This window comes from Oncorhynchus mykiss, chromosome 1 (assembly GCF_013265735.2).
Source record: "Oncorhynchus mykiss isolate Arlee chromosome 1, USDA_OmykA_1.1, whole genome shotgun sequence".
Classification (NCBI taxonomy): Eukaryota; Metazoa; Chordata; class Actinopteri; order Salmoniformes; family Salmonidae; genus Oncorhynchus; species Oncorhynchus mykiss.
In genome coordinates this window covers 32760843-32784507 of record NC_048565.1, presented here as the reverse complement: position 1 = coordinate 32784507, position 23665 = coordinate 32760843, and the positions used below count along the sequence as shown (strand labels likewise).

At 43.4% G+C, this 23665-nt stretch overlaps 1 protein-coding gene across 3 annotated transcripts; it reads left to right on the top strand.

The window, feature by feature from the left end:
- The first annotated feature begins 528 nt into the window (after nucleotides 1–528).
- LOC110521494 (protein FAM107B) lies at nucleotides 529–23311 on the top strand. Of its 3 annotated transcripts, none has more exons than XM_021599101.2 (4): nucleotides 529–730; nucleotides 15648–15822; nucleotides 17701–17857; nucleotides 22278–23311. In XM_021599101.2, exons 2-4 carry the CDS (start codon nucleotides 15695–15697, stop codon nucleotides 22395–22397), a joined length of 405 nt encoding a protein of 134 aa, XP_021454776.1. In that variant the 5' UTR covers nucleotides 529–730; nucleotides 15648–15694; the 3' UTR covers nucleotides 22398–23311. The 3 variants fall into 3 exon arrangements, with proteins under 3 accessions (XP_021454776.1, XP_021454766.1, XP_021454757.1); XM_021599091.2 differs by having other exon boundaries at nucleotides 532–726; XM_021599082.2 differs by lacking the exon at nucleotides 529–730 and adding an exon at nucleotides 794–1128.
- The last annotated feature ends 354 nt before the right edge of the window (nucleotides 23312–23665 follow it).

Sequence of the window (23665 nt, the reverse complement as noted above, 5' to 3'; positions counted from 1 at the left end):
AAGCTCTTTATCAGTCTCTCTGTCCCAGTTTTGATGCACCTGTTCTCTCTCTGCCTTCTAGATGGTAGCAGGGTGAACAGGCCATGGCTCGGGCGGCTGAGGGCCTTGATGATCTTCTTGGCCTTCCTGTGACACCGGGTGATACAGCCTGATAGAATGCTCTCGTTTGTGCATCTTTAGACGTTTGTGAGAGTCTTAGGGACCAAGACAAATTTATTCAGCCTTCTGAGTTTGAAGAGGCCCAGTTGCACCTTCTTCACCACTCTGTCAGTGTGAAGCAACCATTCCAGTTCCTCAGTGATGTACACATCGAGTAACTTGTAGCTTTTGAACCTCTTCTCTGCAGCTAGTTGATGTGGATGGGTATCGGTTGGTACATGTATGTATCGGATCTCTATGTGTGTGTGTCTCTCTGTACGTCTCCTAGACCCAGCCACAGCCGCTCGCTACCCTGCCACACCCAGTTAAGAGCTCGGGGCAGAAAGAGAAAGAGAGGAGGAGCATGACATCATATTGGCCCGCCCATCCGGCATTCATTTAAATGTTCTATGGGCCGAATGTGTATGTAGGGCAGTTGAACAGTTTCATAGAAGCACCAAATCAGATTCGCAGACACACCTAAACGGAGAAGTGAACTGGAGAAGCACTGATGAGGCTCAAAACCACTTTGCCCTTTTAATTATTTAACTAGTCGACTTGGAGAAGTAGCGTCGGGATCGATTTTAGGTAGGTATGTGTATGTTTTCGTTTTGTCTGTCTGTTTCAGTTGTGTCTGTTTCATGAGCGCACACACAAAGCAGCGTGTGTGCTTTGGCTATAGCCTATCCATCGGGCCGCGTGTAGTGCCCGATTTAATCATCTAGATTTGTTTGATTTTCTTGAAACAACGCCGCCCTGATAAGAAGTGTTCAATTTGAGGCTATAGAAACGGAGATATTGCGAAACAGAAACTCGGGAGTCATTGTTGCTTTAAAAGCGCATATTGTTTCGCTAACGGGACAGTGAAGAAAGAAGCAGAAGAGATTCAGAATAAGACCGTTGTTTCGCCCATCTGTCTACCTCCAATCAATCCAGTCATTATCAACTTCAGGACTTTAACCAATGAGTTTATGGAACCTGTTGGAGAAAGTAAGATGCCCTAGACTTATTGAAATCGTATGAATCAATGTGTGTGTGAGTGATTTATTTAACTATTTGACTTAATATACACATTGTCACTGAAGTGGGCTACCTACATCATCTTAGTTGCCTTTTGTTAGTTTTGAGTTGGATAGCTGAGGTCTGAGTAAACAATTGGGTATGAGATTGTATCAGTGTGTACAGCATAGACAGGCAGTGATGAATCACTCTGTTCTGCAGGTCTGGAGCACATGGCCCTAGTCTTCTCTGACACACTGACCTTTCACTGTCAACCACAGAGACATGACACTCCTGGTGTGTGTGTGTGTGTGTACCCTATGTTTTGTGTCTGTGACATTTGATCTTTTATGCAATCAGACTTGTCCCTGTGGTCAGTTATAGCCAAGGGTTCTAACGACTGATAGCTAGCTACCTTTGTCAAACTTTAACTACACTCAACCCAGATATCTCATATGTACTAGACAGATCTGTAGCATAGCCCAGTGGGTACAGGAGAGAGATTCCACCTTGAAGGCCGTAAAGTATTATATTCCACAGATAGTAGTTGGAGTATACATGCATTCGGAACTCAGAACTAAATCTTGCTTGCAATGCCAAAAGTTTGTGTAAGTTATTGGGTCAGAGAGGAAATCATTGTCTTGAGTAATTTCTCAGAACTTCACTTTCAGTAATCAACTACCGGAGAGTGGTGGAAGAGAGGAGATGAGAGCTGAGTGAAAGAGAGCTGCAGTACATGTAAATAAGAAATACAGAATATGAATGTGTAAATTGCACAGAGTTGAGAGTGAGTGAGGATGAGGGGAAAGGCCCAACACGTGGTAGTCATTTAGAAATGAATTTACTGAATGCTTTACATCTGTTTTCTGATCTTTGAACTGCCCTTCCCTTTCTCTCTTTTCTCTATCTCACTCTCTCCACCTCCTGGCCCTGCTCTTTTTCTGTTCATCATGCCCCCCCCCCAACACACACACACACACACACACACACTGGTAGGGGGTTCTCCATATCATCATCCCCAGTGATTATCAAGGATATACTCTACATTACCAACTGCAGCATGCAGGAATACCCCACAAAGAAATGTTGCTCTCAGGTATGCTGAAATGGAGTGTGTCCTTGTCTCAGGTATTGTGAATGGACTATGGCAGTAGGGCAGTTACAGGTGCCTTTTTCCTTTTGGATGTAATTTGATACATTCCTTAAAATGCACATGTGTGTGTTTAGGGTCCTCTATATACATCAGTCATTGTGTAATGTCTCTGTGCAGTAGGAGTAAGACATCCATGTTCATTAGTCAGCAGACTGACCTGAGCCCCAGACATACAGCCCATGCTGCACACTTACCTCCATGTCCCTCTCTCGCTTGCTCTTATTTAATTTCCCGTGTCCTTCTGTTTGATGTGATTTTCGATTGCATTGATGTCAATGTGGTTAGAGGGACAATCCATATGATTTGTATTTATGAGCAGGAATGTATACCGTGTTGCTTCTCTATGTCTTCCTCTGTGTTTGTGTAGACTCTCTGAGTAGGAGTGCTGATGATCTAGGATTAGTTTCTCCTTTTAGATCATAATGAATACAATTATATGTACAGGTAGGAACCTGACCCTAGATCAGCACTCCTACTCTGAGACGCTTTGTGGATATGGGTAATATACTGACAGACGCTACACAGAATATACAGACAGGAAGTTTAAACCAATACATTTACATGAATAACGTACACTGTAAAAACCACAGGCTACACTGTAAACCTATTAATCCTATAAACTCTGCATGTGCAAGGTGTCTGTGCAATGAGGGAGAAATAGACTACATGAACAAAAGTACAGTATGTGGACATGTGCTTGACGAACATCTCATTCAAAAATCATGGGCATTAATGGAGTTGGTCCCCCTTTGCTGCTATAACAGCCTCCACTTTTCTGGGAAAGCTTTCCACTAGATGGTAGAACATTGCTGCGAAGGCTTGCTTCCATTCAGCCACAAGAGGTCGGGCACTGGTGTTGGGCAATTAGGCCTGGCTCGCAGTCGGCATTCCAATTCATCCCAAAGGTGTTGATGGGGTTGATGTCAGGGCTCTGTGCAGGCCAGTCAAGTTCTTCTACATCGATCTCGACAAACCATTATTGTATGGCCCTCGCTTTGTGCACTAGGGCATTGTCATTGTCATGCTGAAACAGGAAAGGGCCTTCCCCAAACTGTTGCCACAAAGTTGGATGCACAGGATCGTCTAGAATGTCATTGTTTGCAGTAGCGTTAAGATTTCCCTTCACTGGAACTAAGGGGCCTTGCCCGAACCATGAAAAACAGTCCCAGACCATTATTCCTCCTCCACCAAACTTTACAGTTGGCACTATGCATTTGGGAAGGTAGTGTTCTCCTGGCATCTGCCAACCCAGATTTGTCTGTTGGACTGCCAGAGGATCAAGCGTGATTCTTCTCTCCAGAGAACGCGTTTCCACTGCTCAGGAGTCAGGAGCTTTACACCACTCCAGCTGATGCTTGGCATTACGCATGTTGATCTTAGGCTTGTGTGCGGCTGCTCGTCCATGGAAACCCATTTCATGAAGCTCCCGCCGAACAGTTCTTGTGCTGACATTGCTTCCGGAGGCAGTTTGGAACTCTGTAGTGAGTGCTGCAACCAACGGCAGATGATTTTTACGCTCTTCAGCACTCGGCGGTCCGGTTCTGTGAGCTTGTGTGGCCTACCACTTCGTGGCTGAGCCGTTGTTTCTCCTAGACGTTTCCACTTCACAATAACAGTACTTAGAGTTGACTGAGGCAGCTCTAGCAGGGCAGAAATTTGATGAACTGACTTGTTGAAAGGTGGCCTCCTATGACGGTGCCACGTTGAAAATTACTGAGCTCTTCAGTAATGCCATTCTACTGCCAATGTTTGTCTATGGAGATTGCATGGCTGTGCTCAATTTGATACACCTGTCAGTCGAAATGGCTGAATCCACTAATTTGAAGCGGTCACCAATACACATTATTGCTGCACAGCTCCGGTATTGAGGTTTGAGGGGGCATGGTCTCTCCCCTTCCCTAATCACCTATACCATTGATGCCCATTGACTTCCAGTCATTGTGCTAATGTTAGTTAGCAATTGCGCTAGTCAGCAACTTCCTTCAAACTGCACACAGAGACATAAAAATGGTATCTATGAGTTTATCTGACTCTGGGGAAGTAGATAAAGGGCATCTGCCAAAATCCCGAAGTATCCCTTTAATCACAAACAGATTTTTAATGTTACATATTAATACACTACCTCTCTGAAAATGTTTTATGGCAAGGAACAAACACACAGCTTCTCTATGGCTCGGCATTGATTTCCCTTCATTGTGCCAGGAGCCTCAATCAGAATAAAGTACCATTACTGAACAGGCCACTCTGTATTTCACAAATTGATTTTACACACACACACAAGACTAAAAGCACCCCTCCCTACAGTAAGAGTGCTTGTTGGGTTAAAGTATACAGGAGATGGGGAGTCTGAGCTACATGAATTGGATTAAAACCTCCTGGCTGAATCCCGACATGATCCTGTCTTATTAGTAACACAGACACAGACAGTCTCTGTTCAGAATGGAGGTATGTTACTGTAGTCTTTGAGGTCAGTCAGAGTAGGCCAACTAACTGTCCATACTTATTATAATGGGGAAGAGTTCCAGTGCCATAATTGATAAATAGCTTGTTGACAAAAGGATAGGGAAAACATTTTTTGTCTGTGTATTGTGTGTTGCTATGTTACAGCTCCTGATTTGTGCTGCAATTTAGACAACATAACACAAAAGAGAACAAAGACTATGTATGATAACTATTAGTGTTTTTGGGTCACCTGGTTGTTTGGTGACCCATGTGTTCAATTCATGTTTGTGTCATTACCGTGTTCTGTGTGTGTGTTTATTGCCAGTGTGGTACGCCTGTCTGTCCGTCTGTCTTTATCTGTAACGGTAGTCTGTCGTGTTGCTAACGGTAACAGTAAAAAAATATATAAATAAATTCCAGCAGTATGTAAACAAAACACACCTAATCCACCCTACCATCTTAGCTCACCACTGGCCTCAGCCAATAAGAGCGATGCAAGTGTCTGACTGTCTGTTCTAACTGTTTGTGTGACTGTTGTAGTAAAGTCCTTCCTCCTGGCAGTGGTGTCTGAAATACAGTGAAGAGATATGGTTGGTCAGATATACCTTGAGCATTCCTATGTTAGCATGTGTTGGTGCCAACTGTGAGCGTGTATATCTGGCTCATAGAGCAGCCATTGTGTCAGGGGGACAGGAGAGCGGGACAGTTGTCTCCCCACCTGCCCCCTCTACCCCAACCCCATCACTTTATTTTGTGGGGGAGGTGTCCAGGTGTGTGTGTGTATATATCTGCTTAGATTTTCACTTGTCTGGAGGACAGGTGTTTGGTTACCCAGCCATCTGTATCTCACTCCTCTACCATCCTCTGTTCGGAGGTGTGGCTATGGTCATGCTCCAGTATTAGAATAGTTCTGTAGGTTCATCACATTCCTATGGCGTGACTCAAACTGATGTCTCTGCCTTTTCAATGAGCTCCATTCACTCCATCACCCTGCCTGTCACAACGTGTGTGTGTGTGTGAGTGAGTGATAACACAAGCCTCTGCTTTAAAGACAACTCTTAACAAAGAGGCAGGAACATGACTTCACTTTTTTTCCAACCAGTTTAGTGAGGGGAAAAAAGTATTTGATCCCCTGCTGATTTTGTACGTTTGCCCACTGACAAAGAAATGATCAGTCTATAATTTTAATGGTAGGTTTATTTGAACAGTGAGAGACGGAATAACAACAAATAAATCCAGAAAAATGCATGTCAAAAATGTTATAAATTGATTTGCATTTTAATGAGGGAAATAAGTATTTGACCCCTCTGCAAAACATGACTTAGTACTTGTTGGCAATCAGAGGTCAGACGTTTCTTGTAGTTGGCCACCAGGTTTGCACACATCTCAGGAGGGATTTTGTCCCACTCCTCTTTGCAGATCTTCTCCAAGTCATTAAGGTTTCGAGGCTGACATTTCCCAACTCGAACCTTCAGCTCCCTCCACATATTTTCTATGGGATTAAGGTCTGGAGACTGGCTAGGCCACTCCATGACCTTAATGTGCTTCTTCTTGAGCCACTCCTTTGTAGCCTTGGCCGTGTGTTTTGGGTCATTGTCATGCTGGAATACCCATCCACGACCCATTTTCAATGCCCTGGCTGAGGGAAGGAGGTACTCACCCAAGATTTGACGGTACATGGCCCCGTCCATCGTCCCTTTGATGCGGTGAAGTTGTCCTGTCCCCTTAGCAGAAAAACACCCCCAAAGCATAATGTTTCCACCCCCATGTTTCACAGTAGGTATGGTGTTCTTTGGATGCAACTCAGCATTCCTCCTTCTCTAAACACGGCGAGTTGAGTTGATGCCAAAGAGCTCCATTTTGGTCTCATCTGACCACAACACTTTCACCCAGTTGTCCTCTGAATCATTCAGATGTTCATTGGCAAACTTCAGATGGACATGTACAGTGGGGCAAAAAAGTATTTAGTCAGCCACCAATTGTGCAAGTTCTCCTACTTAAAGATGAGAGAGGCCTGTAATTTTCATCATAGGTACACTTCAACTATGACAGACAAAATGAGAAAAGAAAATCACATTGTAGGATTTTTAATGAATTTATTTGCAAATGATGGTGGAAAATAAGTATAATAAGACCAGTCGTCCTGGTCCCTTTGCAGAAAAACGGCCCTAAAGCATGATGTTTCCACCCCCATGTTTCACAGTAGGTATGGTGTTCTTTGAATGCAACTCAGCATTATTTGTCCTCCAAACACGACGAGTTGAGTTTTTACCAAAAAGTTATATTTTGGTGTCATATGGTCAGATGAAATTCTCCCAATCTTCTTCTGGATCATCCAAATGCTCTCTAGCAAACTTCAGACGGGCCTGGACATGTACAGGCTTAAGCAGGGGGACACGTCTGGCACTGCAGGATTTGAGTCCCTGGCGGCGTAGTGTGCTACTGATGGTAGGCTTTGTTACTTTGGTCCCAGCTCTCTGCAGGTCATTCACTAGCTCTCCCCGTGTGGTTCTGGGATTTTTGCTCAACGTTCTTGTGATAATTTTGACCCCACGGGGTGACATCTTGCGTGGATCCCCAGATCGAGGGAGATTATCAGTGGTCTTGTATGTCTTCCATTTCCTAATAATTGCTCCCACAGTTGATTTCTTCAAACCAAGCTGCTTACCTATTGCAGATTCAGTCTTCCCAGCCTGGTGCAGGTCTACAATTTTGTTTCTGGTGTCCTTTGACAGCTCTTTGGTCTTGGCCATAGTGGAGTTTGGAGTGTGACTGTTTGAGGTTGTGGACAGGTGTCTTTTATACTGATAAAGTTCAAACAGGTGCCATTAATACAGGTAACGAGTGGAGGACAGAGGAGCCTCTTAAAGTAGAAGTTACAGGTCTGTGAGAGCCAGAAATCTTGCTTGTTTGTAGGTGACCAAATACTTATTTTACACCATAATTTGCAAATAAATTCATTAAAAATCCTATAATGTGATATCCTGGAAATGTTTTTCTCATTTTGTCTGTCATAGGTACACTTCAACTATGATGATAAATTACAGGCCTCATCTTTTTAAGTGGGAGAACTTGCACAATTGGTGGCTGACTAAATACTTTTTTGCCCCACTGTATATGTGCTTTCTTGAGCAGGGGGACCTTGCGGGCGCTGCAGGATTTCAGTCCTTCATGGCGTAGTGTGTTACCAATTGTTTTCTTGGTGACTATGGTCCCAGCTGCCTTGAGATCATTGACAAGATCCTCCTGTGTAGTTCTGGGCTGATCCCTCACCGTTCTCATGATCATTGCAACTCCACGAGGTGAGATCTTGCATAGAGCCCCTGGCCGAGGGAGATTGACAGTTATTTTGTGTTTCTTCCATTTGTGAATAATCACACCAACTGTTGTCACCTTCTCACCAAGCTGCTTGGCGATTGTCTTGTAGCCCATTCCAGCCTTGCGTATGTCTACAATCTTGACCCTGACATCCTTGGAGAGCTTGGCCATGGTGGAGAGTTTGGAATCTGATTGATTGCTTCTGTGGACAGGTATCTTTTATACAGGTATCAAGCTGAGATTAGGAGCACTCCCTTTAAGAGTGTGCTCCTAATCTCAGCTCGTTACCTGTATAAAATACACCTGGGAACCAGAAATATTTCTGATTGAGAGGGGGTCAAATACTTATTTCCCTCATTAAAATGCAAATCAATTTATAACATTTTTGATGTGTTTTTCTGGATTTTTTTGTTATTCTGTCTCACTGTTCAAATAAACCTACCATTTTAAAATTATAGACTGATAATTTCTTTGTCAGTGGGCAAACGTACAAAATCAGCAGGGGATCAAATACTTTTTTCCCTCACTGTGTCTATTTAGTGTCCAACTTAGACAGGCTACTGCTCGTGGCTAAATACCATACTCGGTGCCTCAGAAAATCTGAGTTCAACTAAGAACAGACGGTTTGTCTTCCGAGGCTTCAGAGAGACATTTGGTTTTAATGTAGAACTGGGACTGGTGAGTTAGTTAGTTTGTTAGTTAGGTTGGTTAGTTAGTTACTTAGTATGAGACAACGCTCCTATCAACAGGAAATTGTGAAAGAGTACACAGAAAGTGGAGCCATCTCTCTGTACAGTGTGCAGATTGCCGCACAGGAAGAGGTCTGGGTGTGGCACAGAGAGGGAGACAACATCTCTCTGCAGATTGGTTTCTGTACAAAGCTATCTATCCTAACTCAATACGCTCATAACTGATTCAGCCCTCTTATGAGTAGGCTTATATTGAATACATTTTATGAGCAAGTATACTATCATGTGCTGTACACTGCCCGTGTGTACCATGTAGTGAGTTAAGTGCTTAGGTCATGGTTGGGAAATCCTGTTGCTGCAGTTTTCTTCCCAGGAAACACCAGTTTGCACATGCTGCAGATCAAATCAAATCAAATTTTATTTGTCACATACACATGGTTAGCAGATGTTAATGCGAGTGTAGCGAAATGCTTGTGCTTCTAGTTCCGACAATGCAGTAATAACCAACAAGTAATCTAACTAACAATTCCAAAACTACTGTCTTGTACACAGTGTGAGGTGATAAAGAATATGTACATAAGGATATATGAATGAGTGATGGTACAGAGCAGCATAGGCAAGATACAGTAGATGGTATTGAGTACAGTATATACATATGAGATGAGTATGTAAACAAAGTGGCATAGTTAAAGTGGCTAGTGATACATGTATTACATAAGGATACAGTCGATGATATAGAGTACAGTATATACGTATGCATATGAGATGAATAATGTAGGGTAAGTAACATTATATAAGGTAGCATTGTTTAAAGTGGCTAGTGATATATTTACATAATTTCCCATCAATTCCCATTTGACAAGAACTGTGTGTTTGAGAACACAGACATTCTCTGTGCCGTAGACATGATGTTGTGTGTCTCCTGGCTGGTAGCTGTAATGATCTCTCAGCATTAGGCTGACACTGATAGGATGTGTGTTGCACTTTTTCACTATTCCCTGTGGAATGACGTCCGGGCTGAATAGAGTTCACAAACGTTCCATTTTGGGTGTTTCAGTATTTCTAATGTTAGAGGACTCTGACACAGATCATGACTCACACGACTCCCGCTGTCGTGACTCACGCTGCTCTATGTGGGTGTGTATCCTGAGAAACATTTGATTGTGTATAGGCCCCCACCCTACTTTGAAACTGGGGAGGGGTGTTTCCCAGCAATCATTCAGGGCTGAGACCCTAGAATTCTCTGCTATTCTCGCTCTAGGACAGGAAATACAAACCAGACCGCAGCCCCCCGAAACTCATTCTAGGTGGATGTGCTGAGTGAGAAACAACATCTGCACTGCTAAACATCACTGGTCCACATATAACTATTTCTCCACCACCTCCTCATCCCTCCATCTGCCTCTGTCAGTTAGAAGGCTGTATATCTCTTTTTTAATCAGGGATTTCTTCATGACTAAGTGTGTTGTGGGGGGGGGCACGGGGTCATATGGTAAAGCAGGCCGCCAGCTGGTCTCTCTAATGAGGACATCGGCACCACATGGACGGAGAGGAAGGGTTTTATAATCTCTTACTTTCTTTCAACCTATGACCTCGCACGAAGCAAGTGTCCCCACGCCTCATTCTTTGAGTCTTTTGGTCTGAATCATCTCAACTTCTTCTCAATTGTAATTTTTTTCCCTCCATCACCATGGAGACCAGTCATCACTCTCACCATCATAGACACAAGGCCAACAACAGGAAGTGGATGTGTGCGTGTGTTTAGCTGTTAGTTCATGCAGTCCCAGTGAAGGACAATCTGTTCTGATGCAGTAGCCCTGTGCAGTGCCAAGACAGTCATTCAATTAACTCTAATGCAGCCTGATAGTGTAGACTCAGTGACTCTCTCTCACTCTCACACACACCTACTTTATACACGCTCAGTCACTCCATCCCTTCCTCTCTCTCTTACTCCTTATAAATGCAAACACAAGTGAACACCCTTGAGAAAGTACTCACCCATTAGTTCACTCACTAGTATTGCTTTGAGATGTTGACAGCCTCTGATTGTAATGAATGGGCTAGTTCCACTCTCTTTCTCTCTACGTCTCTATCTCTGTTAATTTTGACCTTTCACCCCTCTCTCCCGCCCCCTGGTTTCCCAGTGTGCCTTACACACAGCATAACGTAGAGGTTGTGGGAGGGTTCTACATGGAAAGAGTAAACAAGAAGATGCATAACAAGGTTTTATTCGTCTTCTCTCTGTGTATGTCAGTGTCATCTGACCATGTAGCAGTGTTTTTGTAGAGTATTAGTTCCTCTGTAGTGTGGTTGTCAGGTCTGACTGGAGAATCACACACTTGCCATCTGGTTCCTACACCTATAAACATGAAAGAGCTGCTTTAATGGGGATGCCTGGAATAGCAGGAAGTACACTTCTAAAAAGTCCTCTACACACACGCTCACACTGCTGAAAGCTGTTTATTTCTTTCAGCCTAAAATCATATTTCGGTCATGGTGTTGACAGATGCTGTATGTCCCACAGGATAAGATGGGAGGGCATGTGTGTTTTACACTTGCGCTCTCTCGCTCTCTCTCTCTCTCGCTCTCTCTCTCGCTCTCTCGCTCTCTTTCTGTCTTTTGCTCTCTGTGACAGTATTGTATTGAGAAAGTCTTGTGGCAGCATGTCACACCCGTGCCCTGCACGCCCAAGACTGCTGTGCAGCTCCCCAGGACTGCCACGCAGAGAAGCACGATATTGAACTTCACTCAACTTTCTGAAGTTTTCCCTGGGGAAACAATCAACATTTACCTTTTTTCCTGTGGCAATTGTGATCGAATCAACACAATATTAGCCACTTTCAATGCAACATACCGAAACAAAACAAACTATGCAAGAGATTTTGTTGTAGGCAGAACTCATCAGTAGGATTCTATTTCATTGACGGGGACGACTCAGGCCATACCCATACTCTACACAGATCGGTGCAACATATCCAATCAGAGCTCTATTAGAACTATATGCAAATAGACCATTGCCATATATGGGTCTGTGCAATTTACTTTGAACTGAACTGTGTTTACAGCATGAGCAGTCGTGAGTAGATGCGCTTGTTTTAAGATCAAAGTGAGAGCTGCATGTAGCCACGTAGGCACATTTTGTTCATATCCTTTGCTAGTTAGTGCATTATTAGCCCAGTTATAGAAGTTAGCAATTGCTTCCTACAAGAGCCCAAAACGTGTACATTTCCAGACATATTTGAAAAGCGAGTCAGGTAAAGAATTTTGTTTTGTCTTAAAAGGGGCATTGTTGTATTTTGAGACAGTCTAGAATAAGCTAAGTAGCCAATAGAGGGTAGCATAATTTGCCTGATTCGCTGTAATAATAGTATGGGAGTAATAATGTAATTTATTTTGTGGTTTCTTGCATCAAACATGTTCAGTCCCCTCCGTGTCTGAAGGACAAGTGGATAAACAGGTTCATGTCAAGCCCTGCATGTTTTTCTTCTAAACTCTCATGGAATGCAGGCCTACATTGAGCATTACACATTGCTACTGTAGGCTGAATGATAGAACAGCTATTTCCATGTGTTATGGGATGCATTTTCTCCATTGATTTTCATGGTAGGGCCACTCTGGTAGGCCTATATTATGATCAAATAGCAACAGTAGCCTCCTTGACCACTGTTAAAACTGTAACTTAAAGCGAGTACAGCCTCAGTGGTCACATTTAAAAGCGCACTGGACGTTGCACTGAATTTTCACAACTTTAAAGTTTGCGCTTAGCGGTCTGACCCAGGCAAGAAGAGAGAGGACATGTCTCCACACTCTAAAATGGCTTCCTTCCCTTGTATCCTCTCTAAAACACAGGTAGATTTCCAGCACTATGTTTTCATCAGTCAGGTAATGCCAGATAATTGATCATGAAGAAAAGGAGATGAGGTGGGGAAGCCATTTTAGAATATGAGATACAGCCCGTCTGGGACTAGCCTGGGCCCTTTAAACTCCCAATGTCACTTACTCTTCCCCTGGGGCAAAGAGGAAGTGGCACCAGATGTGTTAAGCGAACGGATGCTTTCTCAATACCCCCAGCCTGGTTGCTCCACTACCCCCTGCTGCTCACACTAAAGGGTATTGCTTTTGATATACTCAGCAGCAACACGCCAATACAGACATGCACACACACAGTGTGCCCTGTTTACATGTATTGTATATCCACCTATCACGCCTACACTGACACTCTTGCACACTCACACTAACATAGACACACTCTCGCACATGCCCACCCACCACTTATGCTGCTGCCATACTGTTTACTCTAATTATTATTATTAGCATGATAAATAATAATAATAATATCAGTCACTTTCTCCTAATCCCTGCCTACATGAGAGAGATGTTTCTCTTATTATCCACCTCTTTTCTGCCTCCCATAATGAGATCTACATCTGGCCCTCGCCAGAGAAAAAGATCAGTCAAAACGTGAGAGAGATGTTTCTCTTATTATCCACCTCTTTGTTATGCAACTGACTCTTTGTTCGTCTCTGGGGTGTGAGGCAGCGGTGACCTCTAATGTTGAGATGTAAACATTACAGCTCTCCTCAGTGGCCCCCTTCACCAACCGCCCCCTAGTGAGTGAGAATGACGATCATAATCAATAAGTTTAGAGAGTCTAACGGCCAGCTAACTTACCAATCTAAAAATTGTTAGCTGACATTGCTAATTGAGTGACTGTGTCAGTGACTGACATAACGAGAAAAACTACTGATGCACAACCACAGTTCTAAATCACACCTTGTGTATTCTACTATTCTAACTCTCAACAGTAAATTGAGAACCAGTCTTGTCCGTACTGTATTACAGCTCCATGCTCGCCGTTTCCCAGCATTGTTGTTTCTTCAACACATAGGTCTACACGCAGACTAGAAATGCACTTAATAAAGTTTCCAATTAAGTAAAAAAAACGGTATGTAGCCTAGCATGCCTATGTCTCAGATGACATGTTTTAGGCCCTGTAGCCTAGCATGCCTGTGTCTCAGATGACATGTTTTAGGCCCTGTAGCCTAGCATGCCTATGTCTCAGATGACAGGTTTTGGGCCCTGTAGCCTAGCATGCCTGTGTCTCAGATGACATGTTTTAGGCCCTGTAGCCTAGCATGCCTATGTCTCAGATGACATGTTTTGGTCTCTGTAGCCTAGCATGCCTATGTCTCAGATGACATGTTTTGGGCCCTGTAGCCTACGCTGCATGATGATGATGAACAAATCACGAGAATACTTCTTATGTCAGGCTATGAAATCTTACCACTACCTAAGTAATCTACACACAGTTATAAAATCCCATTTTGGTGTTTTTGGCCTACTTACAAAAGCCATTCATAAATGCACCTTTTCTTGGAATGTGCTAATTATACTCCTGGCTGACCTTTAATCTCTGAGAAAGAGACGAGCTTTGTCATTAAAGTTATTTCCAGGTCAATAGATAAAATATGAACTGTGTGTGTGTGAGGGGACGCCGTGTACAGGTAATAGCACATTTCATCATAGTTCATTCCAACCATCCGCTTTGCTCTAACCTCAGTAGGACAGCTGCGCACACAGGGAACACAGCAGTAGTGAATCTCTCCTCCCCTGTCTAGTGTTCAAATTGAGCTATTTAAGTGGGAAGTCTGTTAGCTTATTCTGACTTTAAATCAACAGTTGAGATGGCTACTATGAAGAATACCAGTCTTCCCTCACCTACTGCAGAGTAAATTGGAGAACCTTTGTTAGATTTCCCAATGTCTAGATATTTGTTATGCTTTATTATGCTTAAATGTGTTACCGGTTAAAGTAACGTTTTATAATGAAAGGACAATGGGTGGGATTTTTGCATATGCAGTGTGTTTTGTTATTGTTATGCAGACTGTCTGTGTCGTGATAACTCTTCATATGGTTTTCATGCAAAGTACAATAAGAAGATTTGGTATGATAATATGGAATTGTCTCCAGGGAGAAATGGTCTTAAATAAACATGCTGTATATATTATCCATACATTTCACATTAATTTGGCGGCTGCAGGAAATTGTACTCTGATCTATATAGATCAAATCTATGTAGGACTAATGGAAATGTGTAACCTATTTGGATATTCAAATCAGTTTGTGAGAAATTTAGAATAGGTAATGGGACTACTCCCTATTTGAGTTGATAGCTGATTATCTTAGGGACTGTATTGTATGTCTGTAATCAAGTAATTCCATCTCTGGATGGCATTTTAAATGTAGTATATCCATATAAAGGTGATATTTTGATGGATATAGGCTTGTTGGTGCCAGCAGTATCTGTGAGCAGAGCCAGCTCTAGCCTTTTGGGGGCCCGAAGCGAGATTTGGTTGGGGGGCCCCTCACCTTGTGGCACAACATTTTAGTGGCCCCCCTTTTGACAGAATAATTTTTGTTTTAAAGCATATTTTCTGTAATTCTACACATTTTCTAATCACTTAGTCATTCTCATGCAGATATATTATTAGCATGACATATCAAAATCAATGGGGTCCCCCTGGGGGTCAGGGCCCTTTGGCAGGTACCCTATGTGCCTGGCCGGTCTTCTGCAGTTAAGTGACAGCTTATGTCACTTATGCTTGGAACCAGCCCTGCCTGTGAGAGTCTCTATGCAGATGTTTTCCTCATTCTGGAGAATAGAACATTCCTCTAGTGGAATGGAATGATTATGTAACTCCAACCTCTCAGTAGTGAGGGTCGGAATGTCTCGGTGCATTAAACAGATGGATGTCTCGATAGCATCCAGAGCTGAAGCCTGATTTTGACATGTTTGTGTGAAAGAGAGCTGGTATAGTTGACCATTACAGTGTGTAAATGAATCCATGAATTGAGATGTATAATAAATGACTAATAACATATTGAATCCCGTCTTCTCCCCTCGTCAGATCGGTGTGTGGACCCAGGTCTGTCTCTGTCTCGGGGCAGGAGTGTGATGGCTGAGCCGGACTATCTGGAGGGGGACTGTGAGGAGATGATCAAACCGAAGAAGCTGTTGAACCCAGTCAAGGGCTCCAGAAACCACCAAGACCTCCATCGAGAACTCATGATGAACCAGAAGATGTAAGGGGACTGGGAACAACACTGGGGCAACACACACTTCTCTTTCTTCTCCTGTTTCTACTACATTTTATTTCCCAGCTGTCTATACCCTGATCCTCGTCTTAATCGAGAAGGCAACGGTAACGTTTCTATTCATACAACACCAGTTTATCTTCCTTTTGACTGACTCACCCAGGGCAGATCACTGTGTTGTGGTAGAAATACATCCTGGCTCAGACCGTGGATGGATGAGATCCAAGCCATTCATGAGGTTGACATGAACAGTATATAACCCTGGCGTTCAACTCTGCACACAGAGGTTCAAAGGTTTATCCTTGCCTACTGTTTGATTGTGTTGATTTCCATCTATTGGTTAAGGTTAGGGTTGAGGGTTGAGTCAGCTGATCCTGAATCTGTTAGAAGTTTGTAACTGCGTGCTAATGCAGCGTGTTGCTATGCTATGACAGTGCATTGGGGATACCCCTGTGGGAGATGCATAACAGTACTGCCATGTAAACCTTAATGCATGAAACTTTTAATGAGTTATTATATAAAACCTTTAGTTCCTTCTACTGTCTCAGAATTATTACATATCAACTTGTACTTACTGCATGTAAAGGTTCCTACTGCCACAATATTATTATAGCAGTACAATCACAACCATCTTTTTTACAATCTAAAACGTACGTTTCCAGTGAACAGTTCTGCACTTGAGTGGGTGGGTAGAATAAATGGATGGATCTCGGCGAATTGAGAAAACCAATCTTGCCAAAAATATTTTTGTAATACCTTGAGTTGCCACTTGGGAAAATGCAAGTTACAGAATGGACCGTGGCTGCAATTCACACTGGTTATGCGTGTGTGCTTGCATGCATGACTGTGTGTGGCTTTGATTCACACCATCAGTGCTGAGGCTCAAAGGGTGTCTTTTCCCTCTCACTCTGAATGGACAGATGCTCAAAACCTTGTGGTGTGTGTGTGTGTGTATGTATTTATGTATGTATAAACACAGTGTGTACTGTTGACAGCTGTACATCACTGTGTCTGGCCTGCTAGCACGCTGCACAGAACCATGTGCATTATGGACATGAACACAGAGCTCTGGAGTATGAAGGATGGGAAGAAAGGAGAGGGGTGAAAGGATGTGAGGGGGAACTTGAGAGGATTTTTTAAACATTTGGTTTAAAGTGGATTAGTCATGGTGGTGGTGATGATGAGAGCCAGGGATGGTAAGGAACGTTCTGTAAGGAGGATTAGGGAAAGGTGGATACCTAGTCAGTTCCACAACCGAATGCATTCTACTTCTTTGAATCAGAGCGGTGTGTGGAGCTGCCTTAATCAACTTCCACGTCATCAGAGCCCAGGGAGCAGTACTTGTTGGGGGTTAACTACCTTGCTCAAGGATAGAACGGACGATTATTACTAGTTGCCGGCTCAGGGATTCGAACCAGCGACTGTTCGGTTACTGGCCCAACGCTCTTAACCAGTCTTAACCAATCAGTCTCTTACTCTTCCCTAACTACCTATGTTCTAACTGTAACACAAACACACTATTATGATGCAGTTACTTATTAGATAACTAGCTGACTACAGGGGTGGCTGAAGTCTGTGTTTATGTCATGGCAGTAGGCAGAGACATTTTGAAATCATAAAACTCCCAACTCAACACAGGTGCGTAACAACAAAATGGAAACGCCTGTTTCATCAATGTCATGTCTATCAGTAAGGGGACTGCTCAAGTCACAACAAAATGGAAACGCCTGTTTCATCAATGTCATGTCTATCAGTAAGGGGACTGCTCAAGTCACTTCTCAGAATTTGGAGTAAAATAAAGGGAGAATTATATTATGAAAGAGGATGTTTGTACTAACAGCTCCTGTGATTGGTTGTTTCTCCTAGGGGCCTAGCTCCCCAGAACAAGCCAGAGCTCCAGAAGGTTCTGGAGCTGAGGAAGCGAGAGCAGGTTCTCAAGGCCCAGAGGGAGGAGCAGGAGGCCCACACCAAAAGGAGCGACCTGGAGATAGAATTAATGAAGAGACAACAGAAACTAGAACAGGTAAACACACATTCACACACACATGCCTCCGCACACACACACACTGTGATACTTACACACACCCAACACTGTAAACCTACAGGTAACTGCCAATATAATGGAAACACTTGAGTAAATGAGGGATACAACGTATACTGAAAGCAGGTTATTCCACACAGGTGATTCCTGAGTTAAATAAAGGACCAATGCAGCCGTTTTTATCTGGGTAACAAATATACTGTGATTTAAATATATATTTAAATATACAGTGTTCGGAAAGTATTCAGACCTTGACTTTTTCCACATTTTTTTACGTTACAGCCTTAATCTAAAATTAAATTTAAAAAAACAAATCCTCATCAATCTACACATAACACACCATAATGACAAAGTGAAAACAGTTTTTCAGAATTTTTTGCAAATGTATTACTAATAAAAAACAGACCCTTTGCTTTGAGACTCGCAATTTAGCTTTGGTATATCCTGTTTCCATTGATCAGCCTTAAGATGTTTCTACAACTTGATTGGAGTCCACATGTGGTCAATTCAATTGATTTGACATGATTTGGAAAGACACACACCTGTCTATATAAGATCCCACAGTTGACAGTTCATGTCATAACAAAACCAAGCCATGGGGTTGAAGGAATTATCCATAGAGCTCTGATACAGGATTGTGTCGAGGTACAGATCTGGGGGAGGGTACCAAAAAATGTATGCAGCATTAAAGGTCCCCAAGAACACAGTGGCCTCAATCATTCTTAAATGGAAGACGTTTGGAACCCCCAAGACTCTTCCTAGAGCTGGCTGCCCGGCCAAACTGAGCAATCAGGGGAGAAGGGCCTTGGTCAGGGAGGTAACCAAGAACCCAATGGTCACTGAGAGAGCTCTAGAGTTCCTCTGTGGAATCTTCCAGAAGGACAACCATCTCTGCAGCACTCCACCAATCAAGCCTTTATGGTAGAGTGGCCTGATGGGAGCCACTCCTCAGTAAAAGGCACATGACAGCCCACTTGGAGTTTACCAAAAGGCACCTAAAGGACTCTGACCATGAGAAACAAGATTCTCTGGTCTTAAGAAACCAAGATTGAACTCTTTGGCCTGAATGCCAAGCGTCAAGGCTTCAGGAAAGCTGGCACCATCCCTACATTGAAGCATGGTGGTGGCAGCATCATGCTGTAGGGATGATTTTCAGCAGCAGGGACTGGGAGACTAGTCAGGATCGAGGGAAAGATGAACGGAGCAAAGTACAGAGATATTCTTGATGAAGACCTGCTCCAAAGCGCTCAGGACCTCAGACTGGGGGCGACGGTTCACCTTCCAACGAGACAACGACCCTAAACACACAGCCAAGTCAATAAAGGACTGGCTTCGGAACCAGTGGCCCAGCCAGAGCCCAGACTTGAACCTGATCTAACATCTCTAGAGAGACCTGAAAATAGGTGTGCAGTGACGCTCCCCATCCAACCTGACAGAGCTCAAGAGGATCTGCACAGAAAATGGGAGAAACTCCTCAAATTATAGGAGTGCCAAGCTTGTAGAGCCATTCCCAAAGAAGACTCGAGGCTGTAATCGCTGCCAAAGGTGCTTTAACAAAGTACTGAGTAAAGGGTCTGAATACTTATAATAAAAAAATGAAATTATATTTATTGCAAAAATGTCTAAATCCCTGTTTTGCTGGGTGAGCCATGTGAGTGAGAGGTGCTTGGGAGCACACAGACGGGACAAGGGATATATAATTATTATATTCAGCCCAAGAGCACAACGGCCACTGGCCACAGAAGGCATGGACTTTTTTAGGGGACATTACTGCCACGCAAAGGGGATGCCGCCGGGAAATTTGAGGCATTACCAAGTACTTGTCAAATTGTGAATGAGAGACTGATGAAGTGTGTGCAGCCTGCGCAAAAAAAACTAAGCAGAGCTCATGACTTCATTAGTTGCATCATGCAGCCTTGTACAAATCAAAACATATAGCCCAACATTTGTATCGCATCTAAAGTTACATTAATAACTCTAAATTAAGCATATTGCAGGACTTGTTTCTTTGTTAACTGCTCAACACAGAGTAGCCAGCCGACTATGCACTCCCTCAAATTGTTTGGAGAAAATATCCTTTCTATTTTTTTCAGCTATGTTCAAATGTATTCTTGATACTGTTTGTTTCTAAATAGAGTAAAAACTCACCAATGATTAGTAAAGCTCAAACCAAGTTTATTTACTCAATGGGTCAAACAGCTGAAAGACTAAGACATGTTTCCTCCACACAAGTGTGTGTGTGTGTGTGTGTGTGTGTGTATGTATATATCTCCATCCCAATTTGGGTGAAGTATTGCTAGGTAGGAATTTAAGTGATGCAGACAATAAACTGTTCCTTCTCCCTTAATGTGACCTGACCCTGGCCCCCATTCCTCACTAATCCACATCTCTCCACCTTTATCAGTGACTGCAACCATGTGATTGCCTTCCCATTACTCAATACATTCCAAGCTTAATTGCCTCCACCATATACATTCCTCCTACAGATAACCATTAACTTCTGGTGTAGAAACCAGACTATAACACTCCTCCTTTCCATAGGATACCTGATATTTAAAAATGTTTCAAGTTTAGGAGTCAGAACCCATCAATACTATAAAATGACATAAAAGAATGCCACAGAAATCTAAGCAAATCTTGTCTGCTAAATGAACTAGTGTAGCCCATAGCCATATGCAATAGCCAGATCAGGGCCTAACATAAGGACAACTCAGAGTATGCTATTCTGTTCTTCTGAAATAGACTACATTTTCTTCATATCATGTTTCTTGTCTAAAATAAATAATGGATTTATTGTGTATGCTATATTACATGGATTTATTTGACTTTTTAAAAATCTACCAAAATGTTCCAAAGGTCTGCATCAGTGGCTTGTAGGCTATGCATGGAAGCCAGGCGATGCTACATGTATTTGTTAATTACCGTGAGATTGGCAGTTATTTGCTTGACAAACACCGTCTGACAAAATGGTATGACCACCATAGCCCAAGTCTCACACACAGATCACCCTGATACAATACTGGCAGCTCAACACACACACACACACACACACACACACACACACCTAAACTCAGCAAAATAAGAAACACGTCCTCTCACTGTCAACTGTGTTAAGTTTCAGCAAACTTGACATGTGTAAATATTTGTATGAACATAAGATTCAACAACTGAGACATAAACTGAACAAGTTCCACAGACATATGACTAACAGAAATTGAATAATGTGTCCCTGAGCGGGGGGGGGGGGGGGGGGGGGGGGGTGGTGGTGTCAAAAGTAACAGTCAGTATCTGGTGTGGCCACCAACTGCAAGCACTGCAGTGCATCTCCTCCTCATGGACTGCATCAGATTTGCCAGTTCTTGCTGTGAGATGTTACCCCACTCTTCCACCAAGGCAGCTGCAAGTTCCCGGACATTTCTGGAGGGAATGGCCCAAGCCCTCACCCTCCGATCCAACAAGGGTACCACATGAGGGAGGAGGATGTCTTCCCTGTAACGCATAGCGTTGAGATTGCCTGCAATGACAACAGGATTAGTCCGATGATGCTGTGACACGCCGCCCCAGACCATGACGGACCCTCCACCTCCAAATCGATCCCGCTCCAGAGTACAGGCCTCTAACTCTCATTCCTTCGACGATAAACGCGAATCCGACCATTACCCCTGGTGAGACAACCGCGACTCGTCAGTGAAGAGCACTTTTTCCAGTCCTGTCTGGTCCAGCGACGGTGGGTTTGTGCCTATAGGCGACGTTGTTGCTGGTGATGTCTGGTGAAGACCTGCCTTACAACAGGCCTACAAGCCCTCAGTCCAGCCTCTCTCAGCCTATTGCGGACAGTCTGAGCAATGATGGAGCGATTGTACATTCCTGGTGTAACTTGGGCAGTTGTTGCCATCTTGTACCTGTCGATCCTGTGTAGGTGTTACACGTGGTCTGCCACTGCGAGGGAAATCATGTCCGTCCTGTCTCCCTGTAGCGCTGTCTTAGGCGTCTCACAGTATGGACATAGCTATTTATTGACCTGGCCACATCTGCAGTCCGTATGCCTTCTTGCAGCATGCCTAAGGCACGTTCACACAGATGAGCAGGGACCCTGGGCATCTTTTTGTGTTTTTCAGAGTCAGTAGAAAGGCCTCTTTAGTGTCCTAAGTTTTCATAACTATGACCTTATTTGTCTACCGTCTGTAAGCTGTTAGTGTCTTAACAACCGTACCACGGGTGCATGTTCATTAATTGTTTATGGTTCATTGAACAAGCATGGGAAACTGTTTAATGCCTTTTCTATGAAGATTTTTGAAAGATCGGGTCCTGGACAAGGGAAGTTTCTTTTTTTGTTGAGTTTACAAGCTAAAATGTACTTGTACTAATATTTAACCTAACATACTTCTCTATCTGTGTTTAGCTGGAGTTGGACCAGCAGAAGGATGAGGAGGAGCAGGAGAACACCCCTGAGTTTGTGAAGATGAAGAGCAATCTTAGGAGGACCAAGCAGGAGGCTAATGGGGAGGAACGTACCACTTAGGGGCCCATGGGGGGGGAGAATGTTTGAGAGAGAAGGAGAGGGCAACTGTGTACATAGAGGTATGTTTGTGTGTTTGTGCAGAGTCTATGGCACATGTCATCTGAGGTGGAATTCACTTCCTGATTCTGATTTTTCTGACCCTGTTGAGAAAGACTACAGACAATTTTGTCTGTCTACTAAATACCAACAGTACTACAGACCTCTTTGTCTGTCTGCTACAGCACTCACCACAGGCAGTGACCAAGGAAACTTAACCACGTCAGCTTCTCTCACCAACAGACCGACTTTGCAGAGAAGAGAATCCCCTATAGACTACAGACTGCTTTGTCTGCCTGCTGTAGTACTCACATCAGCATCTCCACTCAACACACAGACAGAGAGGAGACTTAACATGGACACAAAACACGGAACATGCTACACATGGACAGTCAGCCAGTCTTCTTGGAAGCCTGATGCAGGGACAAACAGAACCCACACATTCCCTCTCTCCTGTCTGCTCCTCTCTCTCCGGCCACAGAAAGTTATCCTTCTGTTATTGTTGTCGTTGTTTTCATTTTCAGAACCCAGAATAGAAAAGCGGACACTGGATGGACTCTTAAAACTGTGTTTTGTAAAAATGCCAAATTAATGTGCTGTTATTTATGTTTGTAGCATTTTAGCCCCATGTAGGGAGTGTGTGAGACATCTGTTTAGTTTTACAGCTCAATGTGTGGAACCTGAGCAGGACAGGACGAGTGTTTGTGTGAAAAAACACCCAGGTTACTTTTTTATTTTTTATCTCCAACATACCACTTCCTCAGCTAATGCTATTTGAAGCAATACTAGAACCCCTTTCAAGTGTGAGACTTTTCTTTCTATAATTATAATGGTTTCTATAATTGTTTTTTGTATGAATAAAAGTGACATTAAATCAGTGGTGGTGGTTGGAATAATTGTTCTTCCTCTGTCAACCATGGTTACCTGCAAGGAAACACGTGGCGTCATCATTGCTTAGCAAAAAAAAAAACGCTTCACTGGTAAGGATACTGCTGACAGTAAGATTGCATCTAAATCAACCATTTATCGGATCATCAAGAACTTCAAGGAGAGCGGTTCAATTGTTGTGAAGGCTTCAGGGCGCCCAAGAAAGTCCAGCAAGCGCAAGGACCGTTTCCTAAAGTTGATTCAGCTGCGGGATCGGGGCACCACCAGTACAGAGCTTGCTCTGGAATGTCAGCAGGCAGGTGTGAGTGCATCTACACGCACAGTGAGGCGAAGACTTTTGGAGG

Coding starts and splice junctions, on each gene's coding strand:
- LOC110521494 (XM_021599082.2), top strand. Junction 15,823..17,700: donor CTCATGATGAACCAGAAGAT/GTAAGGGGACTG, acceptor TGTTTCTCCTAG/GGGCCTAGCTCCCCAGAACA. Junction 17,858..22,277: donor GACAACAGAAACTAGAACAG/GTAAACACACAT, acceptor ATCTGTGTTTAG/CTGGAGTTGGACCAGCAGAA.